Source organism: Salvelinus fontinalis, chromosome 1, assembly GCF_029448725.1.
Source record: "Salvelinus fontinalis isolate EN_2023a chromosome 1, ASM2944872v1, whole genome shotgun sequence".
In the NCBI taxonomy this organism is placed as follows: Eukaryota; Metazoa; Chordata; class Actinopteri; order Salmoniformes; family Salmonidae; genus Salvelinus; species Salvelinus fontinalis.
The window spans coordinates 85893707-85914760 of NC_074665.1; the positions used below are offsets into that span (position 1 = coordinate 85893707).

General features: G+C 46.7%; 1 protein-coding gene across 3 annotated transcripts in view; it reads right to left on the bottom strand.

Annotated features, from left to right (window-relative positions):
• LOC129863111 (protein kinase C epsilon type) overlaps window positions 1-21054 on the bottom strand; it is a 267995-nt gene that overhangs the window by 6403 nt on the left and 240538 nt on the right. For all 3 annotated transcript variants that reach the window (XR_008760938.1, XR_008760937.1, XM_055935076.1), the window contains exons 12-14: window positions 8532-8670; window positions 5857-6045; window positions 1451-1597 (exon numbers count right to left, since the gene is read on the bottom strand). Coding sequence is in view for 1 of the 3 variants with exons in the window: in XM_055935076.1 (XP_055791051.1) it covers window positions 1451-1597; window positions 5857-6045; window positions 8532-8670 (475 nt within the window). In the remaining 2 variants the exon portion in view is untranslated. The remainder of the gene's footprint in view (window positions 1-1450; window positions 1598-5856; window positions 6046-8531; window positions 8671-21054) is intronic.

Below are 21054 nucleotides of genomic sequence, written 5' to 3' on the forward strand. Positions count from 1 at the left end.
TATGCTGTAGCGTTAAGATTTCCCTTCACTGGAACTAAGGGGCCTAGCCCAAACCATGAAAAACAGCCCCAGACCATTATTCCTCCTCCCCCAAACATCACAGTTTGCACTATGCATTGGGAAAGTTAGTATTCTCCTGGCATCTGCTAAACCCAGATGTGTGATTCATCACTCCAGAAAACGTGTTTCCACTGCTCCAGAGTCCAATGGCGGCGAGCTTTACACAACTCCAAACGTCGCTTGGCATTGCGCATGCTGATCTTAGGCTTTGTGCGGCTGCTCGGCCATGGAAACTCATTTCATGAAGCTTCTGATGAACAGTTCTTGTGCTGACGTTGCGTCCAGAGGCAGTTTGGAACTTGGTACTGAGTGTTGCAACCAAGGACCAATGATTTTTCACCGCTACGTGCTTCAGCACTCGCCTGTCTTGTTCTGTGAGCTTGGGTGGCCTACCACTTCGCGGCTGAGCCGTTGTTGCTCCTAGACGTTTCCACTTCACAATAACAGCACTTACAGTTGACCAGAGCAGCGCTAGCAGGGCAGACATTTGACAAACTGACTTGCTGGAAAGGTGACATACTTTGACGGTGCCACATTGAAAGTCACTGAGCCCTCCAGTAAGGCAATTCTACTGCCAATGTTTGTCTATGGAGATTGCATGGCTGTGTTCTCGATTTTATAGACCTGTCAGCGACGGGTGTGACTGATATAGCTGAATCCACTAATTTGAAGAGGTGTCCACATACCTGTGTTATATTGTGTTTCTAAGTCATAGTAAGTACATTTTCCCTCAATAAAGTAGCTATCAGCAAAGTCCTAACCACGTAACAATGCCAGATCCCAGGAGTTTTTCCTAACCACGTAACAATGCCAGGGCCCAGGAGGTTTTCCTAACCACGTAACAATGCCCGGGCTCATGAGTTGTTCCTAACCACGTAACAATGCCAGGGCCCAGGAGTTGTTCCTAACCACGTAACAATACCAGGGCCCAGGAGTTGTTCCTAACCACGTAACAATGTCAGGGCCCAGGAGTTTTTCCTAACCACATAACAATGCCAGGGCCCAGGAGTTGTTCCTAACCACATAACCATACCAGAGTCCAGGAGTTGTTCCTGGTCATGTTATATGAAGGTTAAATAAAACTATGTTCCAGAGTTCCCAACACACTATTAAGAATGAAGCTTTGGTGATATTTAGGATGTTGAAGGTTAGGGGTTAATAATGGTGAGGGTGGAACATTAGGGGCCCTAAAACCTACAGCATGATATGTTCCCTAAGACCTCAGACACACTCCGGGGTGAAGTGTACCCTAGGTGCAGATCTAGGATCAGTTACCCCTTCCCCAATCCTAACCTTGACCATTCGTGTGGATAATGCTAAACTGAACCAAGATCAGCATCTACAGGCAACTTCACCCTACATTGTCTGGGCTATGTGTGGTGATACTCACAATGCGAGGTTTGAAGGGTGGTTTGACCCTCTTCTGCTCCAGCAGAACCCAGTCCATCTCCTTGAAGAAGGGATGAACCTTGATGGCCTCCTCCAAGCCCTGGGTGATCACACAGCCCAGACGCTTGTTTGGACTCTTCGTCATGAACTATAGGACAGGAAAACAGGACGATGAATAAAGGAGGAAGAAAATTAAATGTACTAAACTGACTTGACTTTTTCCCCTTGGCCCCCTTGGGAACATGAGGCCATGAAGTAAATGCAAGGAAGAGAGAAATGGAGGTGAAAGAGCAAGAGTGAGGGGTTGAGACAGTCAAGCGGTGCAGAGAGGTCTGCTCTGTGGTCATTGTTAAGAAAATCCAGAGGTCAGATATGACCATTGGGACAACTGAGCTGGGTAATGTGACCATTAGGACTGCGGGGCTGGGTAATGTGACCATTAGGACCACTGGGCTGGGAAATGTGACCATTAGGACCACTGAGCTGGGTAATGTGACCATTAGGACCACTGAGCTGGGTAATGTGACCAGTAGGACCACTGAGCTGGGTAATGTGACCAGTAGGACCACTGGGCTGGGTAATATGACCAGTAGGACCACTGAGCTGGGAAATGTGACCAGTAGAATCGCTGGGCTGGGTAATGTGACCATTAGGACCACTGAGCTGGGTAATGTGACCATTAGGACAACTGAGCTGGGTATTGTTATCATTAGGACCAATGAGCTGGGTAATGTGACCATTAGGACCGTTGGGTTGAGAAATGTGACCATTAGGACCGCTGGGCTGGGTAATGTGACCAGTAGGACCACTGAGCTGGGTAATGTGACCAGTAGGACTGCTGAGCTGGGTAATGTGACCATTAGGGCCACTGGGCTGGGTAATGTGACCAGTAGGACCACTGAGCTGGGTAATGTGACCAGTAGGACCGCTGGGCTGGGTAATGTGACCAGTAGGACCACTGAGCTGGGAAATGTGACTATTACGACCACTGAGCTGGGTAATGTGACCATTAGGATAGTTGGAATGTGCAATGTGACCATTAGGACCACTGAGCTGGGTAATGTGACCAGTAGGACCACTGAGCTGGGTAATGTGATCAGTAGGACCGCTGGGCTGGGTAATGTGACCATTAGGACCACTGGGCTGGGAAATGTACCCATTAGGACTGCTGGGCTTCGTAATGTGACCATTAGGACTGTTGGGCTGGGAAATGTGACCAGTAGGACCACTGAGCTGGGTAATGTGACCAGTAGGACCACTGAGCTGGGTAATGTGATCAGTAGGACCGCTGGGCTGGGTAATATGACCATTAGGACCACTGGGCTGGGAAATGTACCCATTAGGACTGCTGGGCTGGGTAATGTGACCATTAGGACTGCTGGGCTGGGAAATGTGCCCATTAGGACTGCTGGTCATGAACTATAGGACAGGAAAACAGGACGATGAATGAAGGAGGAAGAAAATTAAATGTACTAAACTGACTTGACTTTTTCCCCTTGGCCCCCTTGGGAACATGAGGCCATGAAGTAAATGCAAGGAAGAGAGAAATGGAGGTGAAAGAGCAAGAGTGAGGGGTTGAGACAGTCAAGCGGTGCAGAGAGGTCTGCTCTGTGGTCATTGTTAAGAAAATCCAGAGGTCAGATATGACCATTGGGACAACTGAGCTGGGTAATGTGACCATTAGGACTGCTGGGCTGGGTAATGTGACCAGTAGGACTGCTGAGCTGGGTAATGTGACCATTAGGACCACTGGGCTGGGTAATGTGACCAGTAGGACCACTGAGCTGGGTATTGTGACCAGTAGGACCGCTGGGCTGGGTAATGTGACCAGTAGGACCACTGAGCTGGGTAATGTGACCAGTAGGACTGCTGGGCTGGGTAATGTGACCATTAGGACTGCGGGGCTGGGTAATGTGACCATTAGGACTGCGGGGCTGGGAAATGTGCCCATTAGGACTGCTGGGCTGGATAATGTGACCATTAGGACTGCTGGCCTAGGAAATGTGACCAGTAGGACCACTGGGCTGGGAAATGTGCCCATTAGGACTGCTGGGCTGGGTAATGTGACCATTAGGACCACTGAGCTGGGTAATGTGACCAGTAGGACTGCTGGGCTGGGTGATGTGACCATTAGGACCGCTGGGCTGGGTAATGTGACCATTAGGACCGCTGGGCTGGGTATTGTGACCAGTAGGACCGCTGGGCTGGGTAATGCGAACATTAGGACCGCTGGGCTGGGTATTGTGACCAGTAGGACCGCTGGGCTGGGTATTGTGACCAGTAGGACTGCTGGGCTGGGTAATGCGAACATTAGGACTGCTGGGCTGGGTAATGTGACCAGTAGGACCGCTGGGCTGGGTAATGTGACCATTAGGACCACTGGGCTGGGTAATGTGCCCATTAGGACTGCTGGGCTGGGTAATGCGAACATTAGGACCACCGAGCTGGGTAATGTGACCAGTAGGACTGCTGGGCTGGGTAATGTGACCATTAGGACCACTGGGCTGGGTAATGTGACCAGTAGGACTGCTGGACTGGGTTATGCGAACATTAGGACCATTGGGGTGAGTAATGTGACCAGTAGGACCGCTGGGCTGGGTAATGTGACCAGTAGGACCGCTGGGCTGGGTAATGTGACCAGTAGGACCACTGGGCTGGGTAATGTGACCATTAGGACCACTGGGCTGGGTAATGTACCCATTAGGACTGCTGGGCTGGGTAATGCGAACATTAGGACCACTGAGCTGGGTAATGTGACCAGTAGGACCTCTGGGCTGGGTTATGCGAACATTAGGACCATTGGGGTGAGTAATGTGACCAGTAGGACCGCTGGGCTGGGTAATGTGACCAGTAGGACCGCTGGGCTGGGTAATGTGCCCATTAGGACTGCTGGCCTGGGTAATGAGAACATTAGGACCACTGGGCTGGGTAATGTGATCAAAGGACCAGTGAGACTGATCACAGAGTGAAACTGGCCGGTCCAAGACAAACACGCCTGCTTTCCCACAAGGCTTTGCAAACACATAGCTTACAGTGGCCCTGTGCATCCAGAAGGATGTTATCCAGTTTCAGGTCTGGAGAGACAGACGGCCAAAGTAAAGTAAACGCAGGACCCCCCCCCCCCCCCAGCTGGCCGCTGTCCTCTCTGAAAGCTAGGCGGCCAATCCCGCCTCCCCAAGTGTGCGATTACACAATCCCTGAAGGCACCAGAGAAGCCAAACGTGCTCTTCTTTTCCCACATGAAGTGTAATGTCTCAAAGGCCTTGCACCTCTCTATCCCCAGCCCACACAGCACAGCCACTGTGGTTCTCTGAACTCAGACTGAAATAACTCCTCACAGCCTTACTCAGCCTTTCTCCCTACTCTGCTAATCACTGAACACCACTGCACTACCTCACCAGAGACCGACAGATTGAGAGAGAGAACGGGAGGAGGTGGAGGAGGAAGAGGAGGAAAAGGAGGACTAGGAGTAGGATAAGCAGGAGTAGGATGAAAAGGAGGAGAAGGAAAAGGAGGAGGATTGGGAGGAAGAGGAGGAGGATGACAAGGACTAGGAGGATGACAAGGAGTAGGAGGAGGAAGAGGAGGAGTAGGAGGAGGAGGAGGATTAGGAGGAGGAGGAGGAGGAGGCTTAGGAGGATGAGGAGGAGGAAGAGGATCAGGAGGAGGAGGCTTAGGAGGAGGTGGAGGAGGAAGAGGAGGAGGGGTAGAAGGATGATAAGGAGGAGGTGGAGGAAGATGAGGAAGAGGAGGATTAGGAGTAGGAGGAAGCGGAGATGAAGTAGGAGGGGGATTAGGAAGAAGAGGAGGAGGAGTATGAGGAGGAAGATGAGGAGGAGGAAGAGAAGGAGGAGTAGAAGGAGAATTAGGAGGAAGAAGAGGAGAAGAATGACAAGGAGTAGGAGGTGGATGAGGAGGATGACAAGGAGTAGGAGGAGGAAGAGGAGGAGGAGGATGAAAAGGAGGAGGAAGAGTAGGAGGAGGATTAGGAAGAAGAAGAGGAGGAGTAGGAGGAAGAGGATGAGGAGGAAGAGAATGAGGAGGAGGAGTAGGAGGAGGATTAGGAGGAAGAAGAAGAGGAGAAGGAGGATGAGGAGGATGACAAGGAGTAGAATGAGGAAGAGGAGGAGGAGGAGGAGGAGGAAAAGGAGGCGGAGGAGGATGACAAGGAGGAGGAGGAGGAGGAGGAAAAGGAGTAGGAGGAGAAGTATGACAAGGAGGAGGAGGAGGATAAGGATGACAAGGAGGTGTAGGAGACAATAAGGTGTTAGAACAGATGAAGCAGAGAAATGAGAAGATGAGATATGAAGAAAATACAAAGAGGTGGAGAAGGGGAAAAAGAGGAGTAGTTAGATAGTTAGAGATACAGGCAGATTAGAACAGGTAGGTATACTGTAGGTCACTGACCGCTTTGAGGATGGAGACGGCCTCCTTGCTTAGCCACACTGGGTAGAGGACATCATCGTGGAGAATGGACTCAAACAGGTCATCCTCATTGTCGGCCTCAAAGGGGGGCTGGCCAGCCATCATCTCGTACATAAGCACCCCCAGAGCCCACCAGTCCACAGAGGGGCCATATTCCAGCTCCTGTAGGATCTAAAACACATAGGGGGACAGGAAACAATGTAACACCATCTCATACACAAGCTTCTGTAGGATCTAAAACATACATGGGGACAGGAAACACTGTAACACCATCTAAAACACAATATACTGTTGGATCTAAAGCACACAGGGGGACAGGAAACACTGTAACACCATCTATACTACGGCAGGATCAATATGGTAGTAAAGGGGAACATAATATTATTAGGGATGATATAGTGAGAGAATGAGTGGAAGAAATGAGTACATGAGTTTAATTGATGGATTATGTGAGTGAGTGAGTGATAGCTAGTGAGTGGATTTTTTTAAAAAGACAAATGTTCTGTTTATTTTTCAATTTAAAACATGGCTCGATGAAAGAGTGAGGGAGAGGGCAGTGTAGAGGGGAAAGAACGAGTACAGTACATGATAATAATACAATACTGTCAGACTGTCCCAGATGAATGGGTGGTTGAGTACTGTCAGAATGTCCCAGCTGAATGGGTGGTTAGGTACTGTCAGACTGTCCCAGATGAATGGGTGGTTGAGTACTGTCAGACTGTCCCAGATGAATGGGTGGTTGAGTACTGTCAGACTGTCTGAGATGAATGGGTGGTTGAGTACTGTCAGACTGTCTCAGATGAATGGGTGGTTAGGTACTGTCAGACTGTCTCAGATGAATGGGTGGTTGAGTACTGTCAGACTGTCCCAGATGAATGGGTGGTTGAGTACTGTCAGACTGTCTCAGATGAATGGGTGGTTAGGTACTGTCAGACTGTCTCAGATGAATGGGTGGTTGAGTACTGTCAGACTGTCCCAGATGAATGGGTGGTTGAGTACTGTCAGACTGTCTCAGATGAATGGGTGGTTGAGTACTGTCAGACTGTCCCAGATGAATGGGTATTTGAGTACTGTCAGACTGTCTCAGATTAATGGGTGGTTGAGTACTGTCAGACTGTCCCAGATGAATGGGTGGTTAGGTACTGTCAGACTGTCTCAGATTAATGGGTGGTTGAGTACTGTCAGACTGTCTCAGATGAATGGGTGGTTGAGTACTGTCAGACTGTCTCAGATGAATGGGTGGTTGAGTACTGTCAGACTGTCCCAGATGAATGGGTGGTTAGGTACTGTCAGACTGTCTCAGATGAATGGGTGGTTGAGTACTGTCAGACTGTCCCAGATGAATGGGTGTTTGAGTACTGTCAGACTGTCTCAGATTAATGGGTGGTTGAGTACTGTCAGACTGTCCCAGATGAATGGGTGGTTAGGTACTGTCAGACTGTCTCAGAATAATGGGTGGTTGAGTACTGTCAGACTGTCTCAGATTAATGGGTGGTTGAGTACTGTCAGACTGTCCCAGATGAATGGGTGGTTAGGTACTGTCAGACTGTCCCAGATGAATGGGTGGTTAGGTACTGTCAGACTGACCCAGATGAATGGGTGGTTAGGTACTGTCAGACTGTCCCAGATGAATGGGTGGTTGAGTACTGTCAGACTGTCCCAGATGAATGGGTGTTTGAGTGCAGTCAGACTGTCCCAGATGAATGGGTGGTTGAGTACAGTCAGACTGTCTCAGATGAATGGGTGTTTGAGTACAGTCAGACTGTCCCAGATGAATGGGTGGTTGAGTACTGTCAGACTGTCTCAGATTAATGGGTGGTTGAGTACAGTCAGACTGTCTCAGATGAATGGGTGTTTGAGTGCAGTCAGACTGTCCCAGATTAATGGGTGGTTGAGTACTGTCAGACTGTCCCAGATGAATGGGTGGTTGAGTACTGTCAGACTGTCCCAGATGAATGGGTGGTTAGGTACTGTCAGACTGTCCCAGATGAATGGGTGGTTGAGTACTGTCAGACTGTCCCAGATGAATGGGTGTTTGAGTGCAGTCAGACTGTCCCAGATGAATGGGTGGTTGAGTACTGTCAGACTGTCCCAGATGAATGGGTGGTTGAGTACTGTCAGACTGTCCCAGATGAATGGGTGTTTGAGTGCAGTCAGACTGTCCCAGATGAATGGGTGTTTGAGTGCAGTCAGACTGTCCCAGAATAATGGGTGGTTGAGTACTGTCAGACTGTCCCAGATGAATGGGTGGTTGAGTACTGTCAGACTGTCCCAGATGAATGGGTGGTTGAGTACTGTCAGACTGTCTCAGATGAATGGGTGTTTGAGTGCAGTCAGATTGTCCCAGAATAATGGGTGGTTGAGTACTGTCAGACTGTCCCAGATGAATGGGTGGTTGAGTACTGTCAGACTGTCCCAGATGAATGGGTGGTTGAGTACTGTCAGACTGTCCCAGATGAATGGGTGTTTGAGTGCAGTCAGACTGTCCCAGAATAATGGGTGGTTGAGTACAGTCAGACTGTCCCAGAATAATGGGTGGTTGAGTACTCTCAGACTGTACCAGATTAATGGGTGGTTGAGTACTCTCAGACTGTACCAGATTAATGGGTGGTTGAGTAATGTCAGACTGTTCCAGATAAATGTGGGTAGAGGGTTACCTCTGGAGCGATGTAGTCTGGGGTTCCACAGAAGGTGGTGGTGGTAACTCCATTGAGGATCCCCTCCTTACACATGCCAAAGTCAGCCAGTTTACAGTGGCCCTGTGCATCCAGCAGAATGTTATCCAGTTTCAGATCTCTGGAGAGACAGAGACAACATGAGGGCTTAGGGGTAAGAGGGAAGCAGTTACAGAGGTCAGAGATCAGAGGGAGAGGAGAGAGAAAGATCACGAGGAGAGACAGAAAGAGAGAGAAGATAGAGAGAGGAGGGAGAGAGAGACAGAAAGAGAGGAGATAGAGAGAGGAGGGAGAGAGAGACAGAAAGAGAGAGGAGATAGAGAAGGAGTGAGAGAGACAGAAAGAGGAGATAGAGAGAGAAGGAGTGAGAGAGACAGAAAGAGATAGGAGATAGAGAGAGGAGGGAGAGAGAGAGAGACAGAAAGAGAGATGACATAGAGAGAAGGAGTGAGAGAGACAGAAAGGAGATAGAGAGAGGAGGGAGAGAGAGAGATCTACATAAAGAATGTGGTTGACATGACAAACTATACTAGAAGAGAGACAGAGAGAGGAAGCACAGTAGAATGATCCCACATTTCGTTAAGACAAATTCAAGCATAGAAATGGACACATTTACAGTGATGTATATAAAGCATCTATCAATATGAATATAATATTGATCAATTCAATAGAATATGAGTCACACAGTACAGGTAAGATAAGTAATCAATATATTGGGTAAAGCGTAAGAGAAAGTCTATGGAAAAGATCATGGAAACTCTCAGTGCTTTTACTCAGTGAACAGGCACAATGGCAAAGGACTTTCCCAGTATGGAGGCCAAGAGCACTGTGAGGAGCTATCAGAACTACGGAGGCTACTGTTGACATATATACACACACACACACACACACACACACGCACGCACGCACGCACGCACGCACGCACACACACACGCACGCACGCACGCACGCACGCGCACACACACACACACACACACACACACACACACACAGATAGATAGATAGGGGTGATAGGGGGTGCAAAGTTGAAGAGCTGTTCCACACACACACAATCGTGTGTCTCTTCATCGCTCCTTTATCACGGGGAGCGAGCGAGGGATGGAGGGTGCTGTTGGACATGGTGGGAGGGGAGGAACAGAAGGGAAGATAAGAGGTCTCTGATGAAAGATGCCAGGGAGAAGCATGAAACCAGTCGGGTCAGGGTTTGATGGTTGATTGCTGAAAATATGTCAACATCTTTTCACAGATGCCATTCAGCCCAAGGTGTTTTCACGAAAACAGCCTCCCGACAAGGGAGGGGGGAGTATTTGTGTGTGCACGCCTGTGCGTGCGAATTTGGCTGTTATACAACTGTTCTGTTTTAGAGGCCTACAGAAGGCACATCCACAATCTCCAGTTTCCCATGGGAGTGACATGTGGTAGGTTTAGGTGGGTTCCTTCATTCCTATAAAATGTTGATTTTGTACAGGTAATATCGCTTCAGACTTTCCTGCCAAGGTGCTATGTATGAACATGGCATCTCAACTATGGCCTGATGTTATAACATCTGGTATCTACTGCACATTGCAAGAATTTCAAAAAGTGTTTGGTACTAAGCATGCAAAGAATACGTGCATGAACTCCCTCCATAGGGGTGAACAGATGGATAATCCTCTCTCTCTCTCTCTCTCTTTCTCTCTCTCTCTTTCTCTTCCTCTCTCTCTCTATTCCTCTCTTTCTCTCTCCTCACTAGATGAGACTAAACTATGTTGTAAAATACTTTTTAAAAATGATGTTTCTGCAAGATACTGTACTCTGCACCCACTGATTTCTAATGTCTAGTGGACATGGTGTTCAATTGACATTTTACTACAAAGGCATGGCTTTAAGGTCAAGCTAGCCATTCAAACTATTTCAATGTATTTTAGTTGGGGTTCATTTATCTGCGGCGAGAAACATGTATACGACCCAATAACCCAGCAAGTTTAAAATGAGCTATTTGATGTAGTCTGCACAATTGATGATGACGATGATTTGATTGCACAGCACTGTGCATCAGTGGCCTCTCCATGTGTAGCAGCAGGTGCTCAAGAGCGCTAATGGAATGATATTTTAAGAAGTGTATTGAGTATACCCTGTGACGGTTATACTAAGATAACCTAGGTGCCAATGTTGCTGCTTTAACTGGATTTGTTGTTGTTGTCGTTGTTGAATAATATAATATATAATATGCCATGTTGCAGACTCTTTTATCTAAAGCGACTTACAGTAGTTTGTTTATACATTTTCAGATGGGTGGCCTTAGTGTTAATCAAACCCACAATCCTGACTTTGCAAGTGCCACGCTCTACCAACTGAGTGAAACTGGCTTAATGTTTTGCACGTAGAAGCAGTCATGCTACCATGTTGATAGTTTTATCAAAGGTCTGGCCCTTGAATCTCTCTTTAATTCCTTGCACAACCCATTTTTCCCAAGAGGGAAGGCCTTTGAGATGGAGTATGGTAGTAGGCGCCAGGTTTCTGTCAAGAACTGCAATGCTGCTGGGTTTTTCCCACTCAACAGTTTCCTGTGTGTATCAAGAATGGTCCACCACCTAAAAGACATCCAGCCAACTTGACACAACTGTGGGAAGCATTGGAGTCAACATGGGCCAGCATCCCTGTGGAATGCTTTCGACACCTTGTAGAGTCCATGCCCAGATTAACTGTTCTGAGGGCAAACGGGGTGGTGTAACTCAAGATTAGGAAGGTGTTCTTTACGTTTTGTACACTCAGTGTATAATTTAATGTTTAAAAAAAATAGGGTAAAATGTTTTCAATGTAAACTTAAATGACTAAAATCAGATATTATTAAGTATCTAGAAAATAAAATAATGGAGCAAAGTTATTCTTTGAGACCTAACAAACATTAAAAACTAGACAGTCCCCCCGCTAACTTTGCCACCGCTGCTTACAAAAATGATAGCGGAAACACTGTAATGATGAATTAAAACATGAATGAGACAAATTAAGTAGAATAAAAGCTGACATTAAAACTACAACAAGAAACTTGGGTTCAAGAACGCTTCAAACAAACAAACTCCAACTAAGATTATTGCAAAACAGATAAAAACTGATATTAAGAGAGGAAGACAGAATTTTTTTCATAGTTGTATCCCACAGGTGGCTGGTGGCACTTTAATTGTGTTTGGCATCACTCCATTCCAGCAATTATTTTGTGCTGTCCTCCCTTCAACAGCCTCCTGTATATATGATAAATAAACATGAGTTTACTATCACCACTGTCAGGACCTTTCCCCAGGATGTTGGCAACATTGAAAATATGTTATATCACACACACGCTCGCATACATCGAAAAAAGGTTGTATCACCCACACACGCGCACACACACATACAGCAATCAGGCTCAATTGAGAGCATTTCCTGTGTTTCGCGTTAATCTTGTGGAGTGATTTTTCCATTACGTACTCAGCAACCCTAAGTGCTCTGACAGCTAACGTCCCTCCCTCTGCTTCAAATGAGCTCCCCATTTAAAAGACACATGCATATGCACACACACACACACACACACACACACACACACACACACACACACACACACACACACACACACACACACACACACACACACACACACACACACACACACACACACACACACACACACACACACACACACACACACACACACACACACTATAATGATCTATTAGGAACCATGTACCAGTCCATGATCAATAGTGAGTAAGTACATTTTCAAGAAGTTCTAAAATGGCGCCGGAGGGAATGGCCGGAGGGAATGGCCGGAGGGAATGGCAGCCATTTTACAGGCTCCTGACTGGTATTTTGTGTATTTTTAGAAAAGAGCTTCTAGACGTCAGAACAGCTATCACTAACCTCGATTTGGACGATCACTTTTTCTTCAATGAGCCGAAGGTGACAGACAAATTGATTATCCCGGACCAGGCCCTAATGCCCAACAGTCGAAGAAGGAGAAGACGGCGCTATAGAGGCCGGTGTGCGGGCACCCTGATGAGCCATGGCGTCTCTCTGTTCTATTGACGAATGTACAATCGCTAGAGTCTAACTGGACAAGCTCCATTCGTATATATCCTACAGTATCAACAGGACATTAAAAACTGTAATACTCTATGCTTCTCAGAGTCATGGCTGATTAAAGACATGGATAATACACTGTACATCTGCATCGGCAGGACAGAAGGGCAGAGTCCGGTAAAATTGTGGGGGGAGGGTTCTGCTCGCCTGAGTTACAATACCTATTGATGAGCTGTAGAACATACTATTTACCAAGAGTGTTATCATCTGTATTTTCCGTAGCTGTCTATTTACTATCACAAATCAATGTTGGCACTTAGACTGCACTCAACGCGCTGTGTAGGGCCATAAGCACACAAGAAAATACTCATCCAGAGGTGGTGCTCCTACTGGCCAGTGATTTTAATGCAGCAAAAATGAAATCCGTTTTATCTCATTTCCACAAGCATGTCACCAGTGCAAATAGAGGGATAACAACTCTAGATCACCTCTACTCCACACACAGAAGCATACAAAGCACTCTCCCGCCCTCCATTTGGAAAATCTGACCATAACTCTATGCTCCTGATTCCTGCTTACAAGCAAAAAATCAAAAAAGAAGTATCAATGACCCGCTCAATTTGGAAGCAGTCCAATGAAGTGGACGCTAAGCCACAGGACTGTTCCGGGATTCATTCGATGGCATTGAGGATTTACCACATCAATCACCGGCTTCATTAATAAGTGCATCGATGACATTGTCCCCACAGTGACCATACGTACATATCCCAACCAGAAGCCATGGATTACTGGAAACATCTGTACAGAGCTAAAGGGTAGAGCTGCTACTTTTAAGGAGCAAGACACTAATCCGGAAGCTTATAAGAAATCCGTCTACGCCCTCCGGCAAACCATAAAACAGGCAAAGCATCAATACAGGACTAAGATCGAATCCTACTACACCGGCTCTGATGCTCGTCGGCGAGCTACCCATCTACCCAGCTCAGCCGAGAGATGCCCAGTGACGCGAGATTACCAAATGAGCTAAATGCCTTCTATGCTCGCTTTGAGGCAAGCGACACTGAACCATGCATAAGAGCACCAGTTGTTCTGAAGGACTGTGTGATCAAACTCTCCGTAGCCGATATGAGTAAGACCTTTAAACAGGTTTAAACAATTATTTAATTTTTATTTCACCTTTATTTAACCAGGTAGGTCAGTTGAGAACAAGTTCTCATTTACAACTGCGACCTGACTAAGATAAAGCAAAGCAGTGCGACAAAAACAATAACAGAGTCTGGAGTGAACGAAGGGCTATATCTGTTCTTAGTTCAACATTTTTTTAATGGGGTTTGCTTATTTAAGATGGTGAGGAAAGCACTTTTAAAGAATAACCAGGCATCCTCTACTGACGGGATGAGGTCAATATCCTTCCAGGATACCCAGGCCAGGTTGATTAGAAAGGCCTGCTCGCTGAAGTGTTTTAGGGAGCGTTTGACAGTGATGATGGGTGTTCGTTTGACCGCGGACCCATTACGGGCATTGATCGCTGAGATCCTGGTTGAAGACAGCAGAGGTGTATTTAGAGGGCAGGCTGGTCAGGATGATATCTATGAGGGTGCCCGTGTTTACGTATTTAGGGTTGTACCAGGTAGGTTCATTGATAATTTGTGTGAGATTGAGGGCATCTAGCTTAGATTGTAGGACGGCCGGGGTGTTAATCATATCCCAGTTTAAGTCATCTAACAGTACGAACTCTGAAGATAAATCGGGGGCAATCAATTCACATATGGTGTCCAGGGCACAGCTGGGGGCTGAGGTGGGTCTATAACAAGCGGCAACAGTGAGGGACTTATTTCTGGAAAGGTGGATTTTTGAAAGTAGAAGCTCAAACCGTTTGGGCACAGACCTGGATAGCATGACAGAATTCTGCCGACTATCTCTGCATTAGATTGCAACTTCGCCCCCTTTGGCAGTTCTATCTTGGCGGAAATTGTTGTAGTTGGGGATGGAAATGTCCGAAATTTTGGTGGCCTTCCTAAGCCAGGATTCAGACACGGCTAGGACATCAGAGTTGGCGTAGTGTGCTAAAGCAGTGAATAAAACAAACTTAGGGAGTATGCTTCTAATGTTAACATGCATGAAACCAAGGCTTTTACGGTTACAGAAGTCAACAAATGAGAGCGCCTGGGGAATAGGTGTGGTACTGGGGTATCCATGGCCTGGGTTAACCTCTACATCACCAGAGCAACAGAGGAGGAGTTTGATAATGGTACAGCTAAAGGCTATAAAACTGGTCGTCTAATGCGTTGGGAACAGAGAATAAAAGGAGCAGATTTCTAGGCGTGGTAGAAAAGACTCAGCGCATAATGTACAGACAAGGGTATGGTAGGATGTGAGTATCTACAGTGGCTTACAGCCTCCCTCCCCTCCCTACCCCTCTTTTCCTCTCCCTACCCTTCCTCCCCTCTCCTCTCCACTCCACTCCACTCGTCCCTCTCCTCTCCTCTCCTCTCCACTCGTCCCTCTCCTCTCCTCTCCTCTCCTCTCCTCTCCTCTCCTCTCCTCTCCCCATCTACAGTGGCTTACAGCCTCCCTCCCCTCCCTATCCCTCTCTGCTCTTCCTCTCCCTACCCCTCCTCTACTCTCTTCACCTACAGTAGCTTACAGCCTCCTTCCCCTCCCCTCTCCTCTCTTCCCCTCCCTACACTTCCCATCTTCTCCTCACTCCTCTCCTCTCCTCTCCCTATCTAAAGTGGCATACATGCCTCTACCAGTTAACTGCAAGCCAGTCCAGACTTGTCCCACAACACTGACAGATCAAACTGCTACTGTCTCTAACAAAACCTAGCCACTGTTTTATTTTTTCTCTCAGAGGTGGGGGTGGGGGTGAGGTCGGGGGGTGGGGGGGGGGGGGGGGGGGTGGGGGGGTCATGTACTGACTCCACAGAGTGTTCCAGAAAGGGTTGTCTGTATTCTTGGTTGGTGTGTTCAACAGGTCACAGAGAGGCTGAGTCAACTCAGGTGAAGTATGTGACGCTACGTTAAACACGTTAGACCTCACATGCAAACATGCGTGCATCACATCCTGGTTCTCACTGATTTCATTGATTTGCCAAGTCCAAACAAAGCGAAATCCACTGACAGAATACAATAGCCTTACCTGGAAATCAGAAAGCTATTTCAACATCGTCAAGGGCTCACAAGAACTACTCTATGGAAGTAACAGACTAAGGGCCCACTTCCAGAGCTCTACAGCGAATTAACAACTAAATTACTGCCATTTACTTTGTGCATCGCTGAGTCGACCTTTAAAGCTACAACATGCTCCCTGTGATTATTAATAAACCCTAAAATAAAGAGTCATTCAGACCATACGTCTAATTTAAAAGGCCCTAAGCAGGCTCGCTATGGCTACATGCACTGCTAAAATCATGCAGCCAGAACGCTTTGATTAGGAACAAGCTAGTCTGACCCGCTTTCCTGTCCCGGACGCAAGCTCACTGCTCAGCCCAGTCTAACACAGAGAGAGAGACAGAGAGAGGGGGAGGGAGAGAGAGAGAATGAGAGAAAGGAAGAGAGAGAGAGCGGTGGAGAAAGATTGTGTGAAAGGAAGAGAGAAAGAGAGAGAGAGTGTGTGTGAGAGAGAGAGAGAGAGAGGGGGAGAGAGAGAGAGAGAGAGAGAGAGAGAGAGAGAGAGAGAGAGAGAGAGAGAGAGAGAGAGAGAGAGAGAGAGAGAGAGAGAGAGAGAGAGAGAGAGAGGGGGGGGGGGGGGGGGGGGGGGGGGAGGGGGGGGAGAGAGAGAGAGAGAGAGAGAGAGAGAGAGAGAGAGAGAGAGAGAGAGAGAGAGAGAGAGAGAGGGGGGGGGGAAATGGAGAGAGAAATATAACCTACAGTACATAGCCAGAGATTCATTCCATTCTATTAACCATTATTCTTTTGATTTAACCCAACACAATTCCCACTGTTTGATCACTTCCTGCTTCCTAGCCTGCTTCCTACTTAGCAGACTGCCTGTAGGTGACACAACAACATTCATCTACCCGGTAAACAAGGGGTCAAAGTAGCTTTGAGTGTACAGTATCAGCTACCTCATGAAGCCAATACTAAATAATACCTACCCGCACTGCACATTCAGTGTATGGAGACTGATTTATAGCATTGTTTGTCGGTTGGCCTGATGTTATGCAGGTGACTCACTCTAAGAGGACACTAAATCATAACTCCTGGAGCTGCAGACTAAACAGAAGACTGTATCTCTTATTGTCTGAATCAGAGAGGGACACTGACCAATACCTAGCTCAAAAAACATTTGTGAATGAGAGTATGGAAAATTAATTATTTATTTTAGAGGGAGTGAGTTAGTGGGTGAGTGAGTGAAAAAAACCCAGAAAGGCTTGCATACTGAATACGCTCCCAATTGACCAGCTTTAGTAACAACGATTCAAAACATGGCTCCTCGTGAGTGATCACATGCTTGTTTGGTACACACTCCATCACAGACACAGTGTGTCACAGCTAGTTCCTTACTGGACCAAGGTCCCGAGACACAGTACATGCCTGTGCAGTACAGGCTAGCTAAGATTCTAAAAGAACATCAGATTGACCCAGGAAGTGTTGACCTTATTTCCATCGGAGCCTAGCTGTTTCCTTTAGCTCTCAGAGTGACTAAGTTCAGGAAGAGAGGTGTGGACCAAGCATTCATTCACCAAATGGGACTTTCCTGTTAGGTCAGGTTGGTTGAGGAAAACAGAGAGAAAATGGACTGGGTGGGTTTCAGACTCCCAACTCCAACCACAGGTTGGTCCTCAGGTCAAGAGGTGCACTTAGAAGACTGCGAAAGATGGCAGAGAAATTCCAGAAAACCATGTACTGTAGGAGGTGGATTTTTTAAAGCTGGGCCTACTCAACGTGTTGCAGACTGATAGCTACCAGAAAGGGGGAGAGATCTACTTTCCGCGGGGACAACATAGTTGTGTAGCCCAGAGGGAGTCAGGATTTGTGTGTGGTAAACAACAGTGAGATGAGAGAATAAACGGAGCGGCAGAAACAGAATAAATCAACCCTAACTGTAAACAACCTGGCATAAACACAGCATGCAGGGCCTCGTTACTGGGCAGAACAACACACAACACAACACAACCTGGCATAAACACAGCCTGCAGGGCCTCGTTACTGGGCAGAACAACACACAACACAACACAACCTGGCATAAACACAGCCTGCAGGGCCTCGTTACTGGGCAGAACAACACACAACACAACACAACCTGGCATAAACACAGCCTGCAGGGCCTCGTTACTGGGCAGAACAACACACAACACAACACAACCTGGCATAAACACAGCCTGCAGGGCCCCGTTACTGGGCAGAACAACACACAACACAACACAACCTGGCATAAACACAGCCTGCAGGGCCTCGTTACTGGGCAGAACAACACACAACACAACACAACCTGGCATAAACACAGCCTGCAGGGCCTCGTTACTGGGCAGAACAACACACAACACAACACAACCTGGCATAAGCACAGACCTTCGCCTCTCCTGAGCCCGTACGGGAGTTGCAGCGATGAGACAAGACAGTAACTACTACCAATTGGATACCACGAAATTGGGGAGAAAAAGGGCATAAAAAAAAAGAATTAAAAAAAAAGAAAAAGAAAAGAGTTAGTTTTGGGAGGGAGGTTGACTGACAGACCTTGGGTTAGGGTCAGACTGCGCTGCTGTACCTGGACATCAGTCCATATCAGAATAGTCATCATTGAACAATGACTATACTGTAACAGTGACGCCATTAAGTTTAAGTTGAGTTTCACTGGGTTGATTATGTGATATAATAGAATTGATATGTTGAAATAACGGGATAGCTTTATGATATAGTGTCTGTTATTATTAGTCTGGCTCCAGATCAGTCTGTCCTGCTTGGATAGCTTTATGATATAGTGTTTGTTATTATTAGTCTGGCTCCAGATCAGTCTGTCCTGCTTGGATAGCTTTATGATATAGTGTCTGTTATTATTAGCCTGGCCCCAGATCAGTCTGTTCTGCTTGGATAGCTTTATGATATAGTGTCTGTTATTATTAGTCTGGCCCCAGATCAGTCTGTTCTGCTTGGATAGCTTTATGATATAGTGTCTGTTATTATTAGTCTGGCTCCAGATCAGTCTGTTCTGCTTGGATAGCTTTATGATATAGTGTCTGTTATTATTAGCCTGGCCCCAGATCAGTCTGTCCTGCTTGGATAGCTTTATGATATAGTGTCTGTTATTATTAGCCTGGCCCCAGATCAGTCTGTCCTGCTTGGATAGCTTTATGATATAGTGTCTGTTATTATTAGCCTGGCCCCAGATCAGTCTGTCCTGCTTGGATAGCTTTATGATATACTGAGGGTTAGGGCCTTAGAGTCAGATTAGGTTTATCTGTATACTGAAAACAATGGTACTTGGTGCTACTGCTAACATACATTCTAGTGTGTGTGTGTGTGTGTGTGTGTGTGTGTGTGTGTGTGTTTATTTGTGTGCATGTGTATTTTTGTATATTTCTGTGTACGTGTTTAACAAAGTTAGAAAGTATCATAAAATCACTCCACAGCTAGCTTGAAATGTCACGGATAGAACTATCCAATTGTTAACTTTTGGGTGGCTTAACCTGTTGGAACGTTGTCAAGGAGGGCGGTGTGTTAGCAAAGTATCGATTTATTGCCTACCTCCTCATGCCTTTTGCACACATTGTATATAGATTCTCTTTTTTTCTACCATGTTATTGACTTGTTTATTGTTTACTCCATGTGTAACTCTGTGTTGTTGTCTGTTCACACTGCTATGCTTTATCTTGGCCAGGTCGCAGTTGCAAATGAGAACTTGTTCTCAACTAGCCTACCTGGTTAAATAAAGGTGAAATAAAAAAAAGTAAAAAAATAAAAAATAAAAAAAAGTAGAGGAGGTCCCAAGTTCCAGCCATGTAAATCAAATCAAATCAAATTTTATTAGTCACATACACATGGTTAGCAGATGTTAATGCGAGTGTAGCAAAATGCTTGTGCTTCTAGTTCCGACAATGCAGTAATAACCAACAAGTAATCTAACCTAACAATTCCACAACTACTACCTTATACACACAAGTGTAAAGGGATAAAGAATATGTACATAAAGATATATGAATGAGTGATGGTACAGAACGGCAAAGGCAAGATGCAGTAGATGGTATAGAGTACAGTATATACATATGAGATGAGTAATGTAGGGTATGTAAACATAAAGTGGCATAGTTTAAAGTGGCTAGTGATACATGTATTACATAAAGATGGCAAGATGCTGTAGATGATATAGAGTACTGTATATACATATACACATGAGATGAGTAATGTAGGGTATGTAAACATTATATGAAGTAGCATTGTTTAAAGTGGCTAGTGGTACATATTTACATAATTTCCATCAATTCCCATTATTAAAGTGGCTGGAGTTGAGTCAGTATTTTGGCAGCGGCGACTAAATGTTAGTGGTGGCTGTTTAACAGTCTGATGGCCTTGAAATAGAAGCTGTTTTTCAGTCTCTCGGTCCCTGCTTTGATGCACCTGTACTGACCTCGCCTTCTGGATGATAGCGGGGTGAACAGGCAGTGGCTTGTGTGGTTGTTGTCCTTGATGATCTTTATGGCCTTCCTGTGACATCGGGTGGTGTAGGTGTCCTGGAGGGCAGGTAGTTTGCCCCCTGTGATGCGTTGTGCAGACCTCACTACCCTCTGGAGAGCCTTACGGTTGTGTGCGGAGCAGTTGCCGTACCAGGCGGTGATACAGCCTGACAGGATGCTCTCGATTGTGCATCTGTAGAAGTTTGTGAGTGCTTTTGGTGACAAGCCGAATTTCTTCAGCCTCCTGAGGTTGAAGAGGCGCTGCTGCGCCTTCTTCACTACGCTGTCTGTGTGGGTGGACCAATTCAGTTTGTACACAGAGGAACTTAAAACTTTCCACCTTCTCCACTACTGTCCCGTCGATGTGGATAGGGGGGTGCTCCCTCTGCTGTTTCCTGAAGTCCACAATAATCTCCTTTGTTTTTTTGACGTTGAGTGTGAGGTTATTTTCCTGACACCACACTCCGAGGGCCCTCACCTCCTCCCTGTAGGCCGTCTCGTCGTTGTTGGTAATCAAGCCTACCACTGTAGTGTCGTCCGCAAACTTGATGATTGAGTTGGAGGCGTGCATGGCCACGCAGTCGTGGGTGAACAGGGAGTACAGGAGCGGGCTCAGAACGCACCCTTGTGGGGCCCCGGTGTTGAGGATCAGCGGGGTGGAGATGTTGTTACCTACCCTCACCACCTGGGGGCGGCCCGTCAGGAAGTCCAGGACCCAGTTGCACAGGGCGGGGTCGAGACCCAGGGTCTCGAGCTTGATGACGAGTTTGGAGGGTACTATGGTGTTAAATGCTGAGCTGTAGTCGATGAACAGCATTCTCACATAGGTATTCCTCTTGTCTAGATGGGTTAGG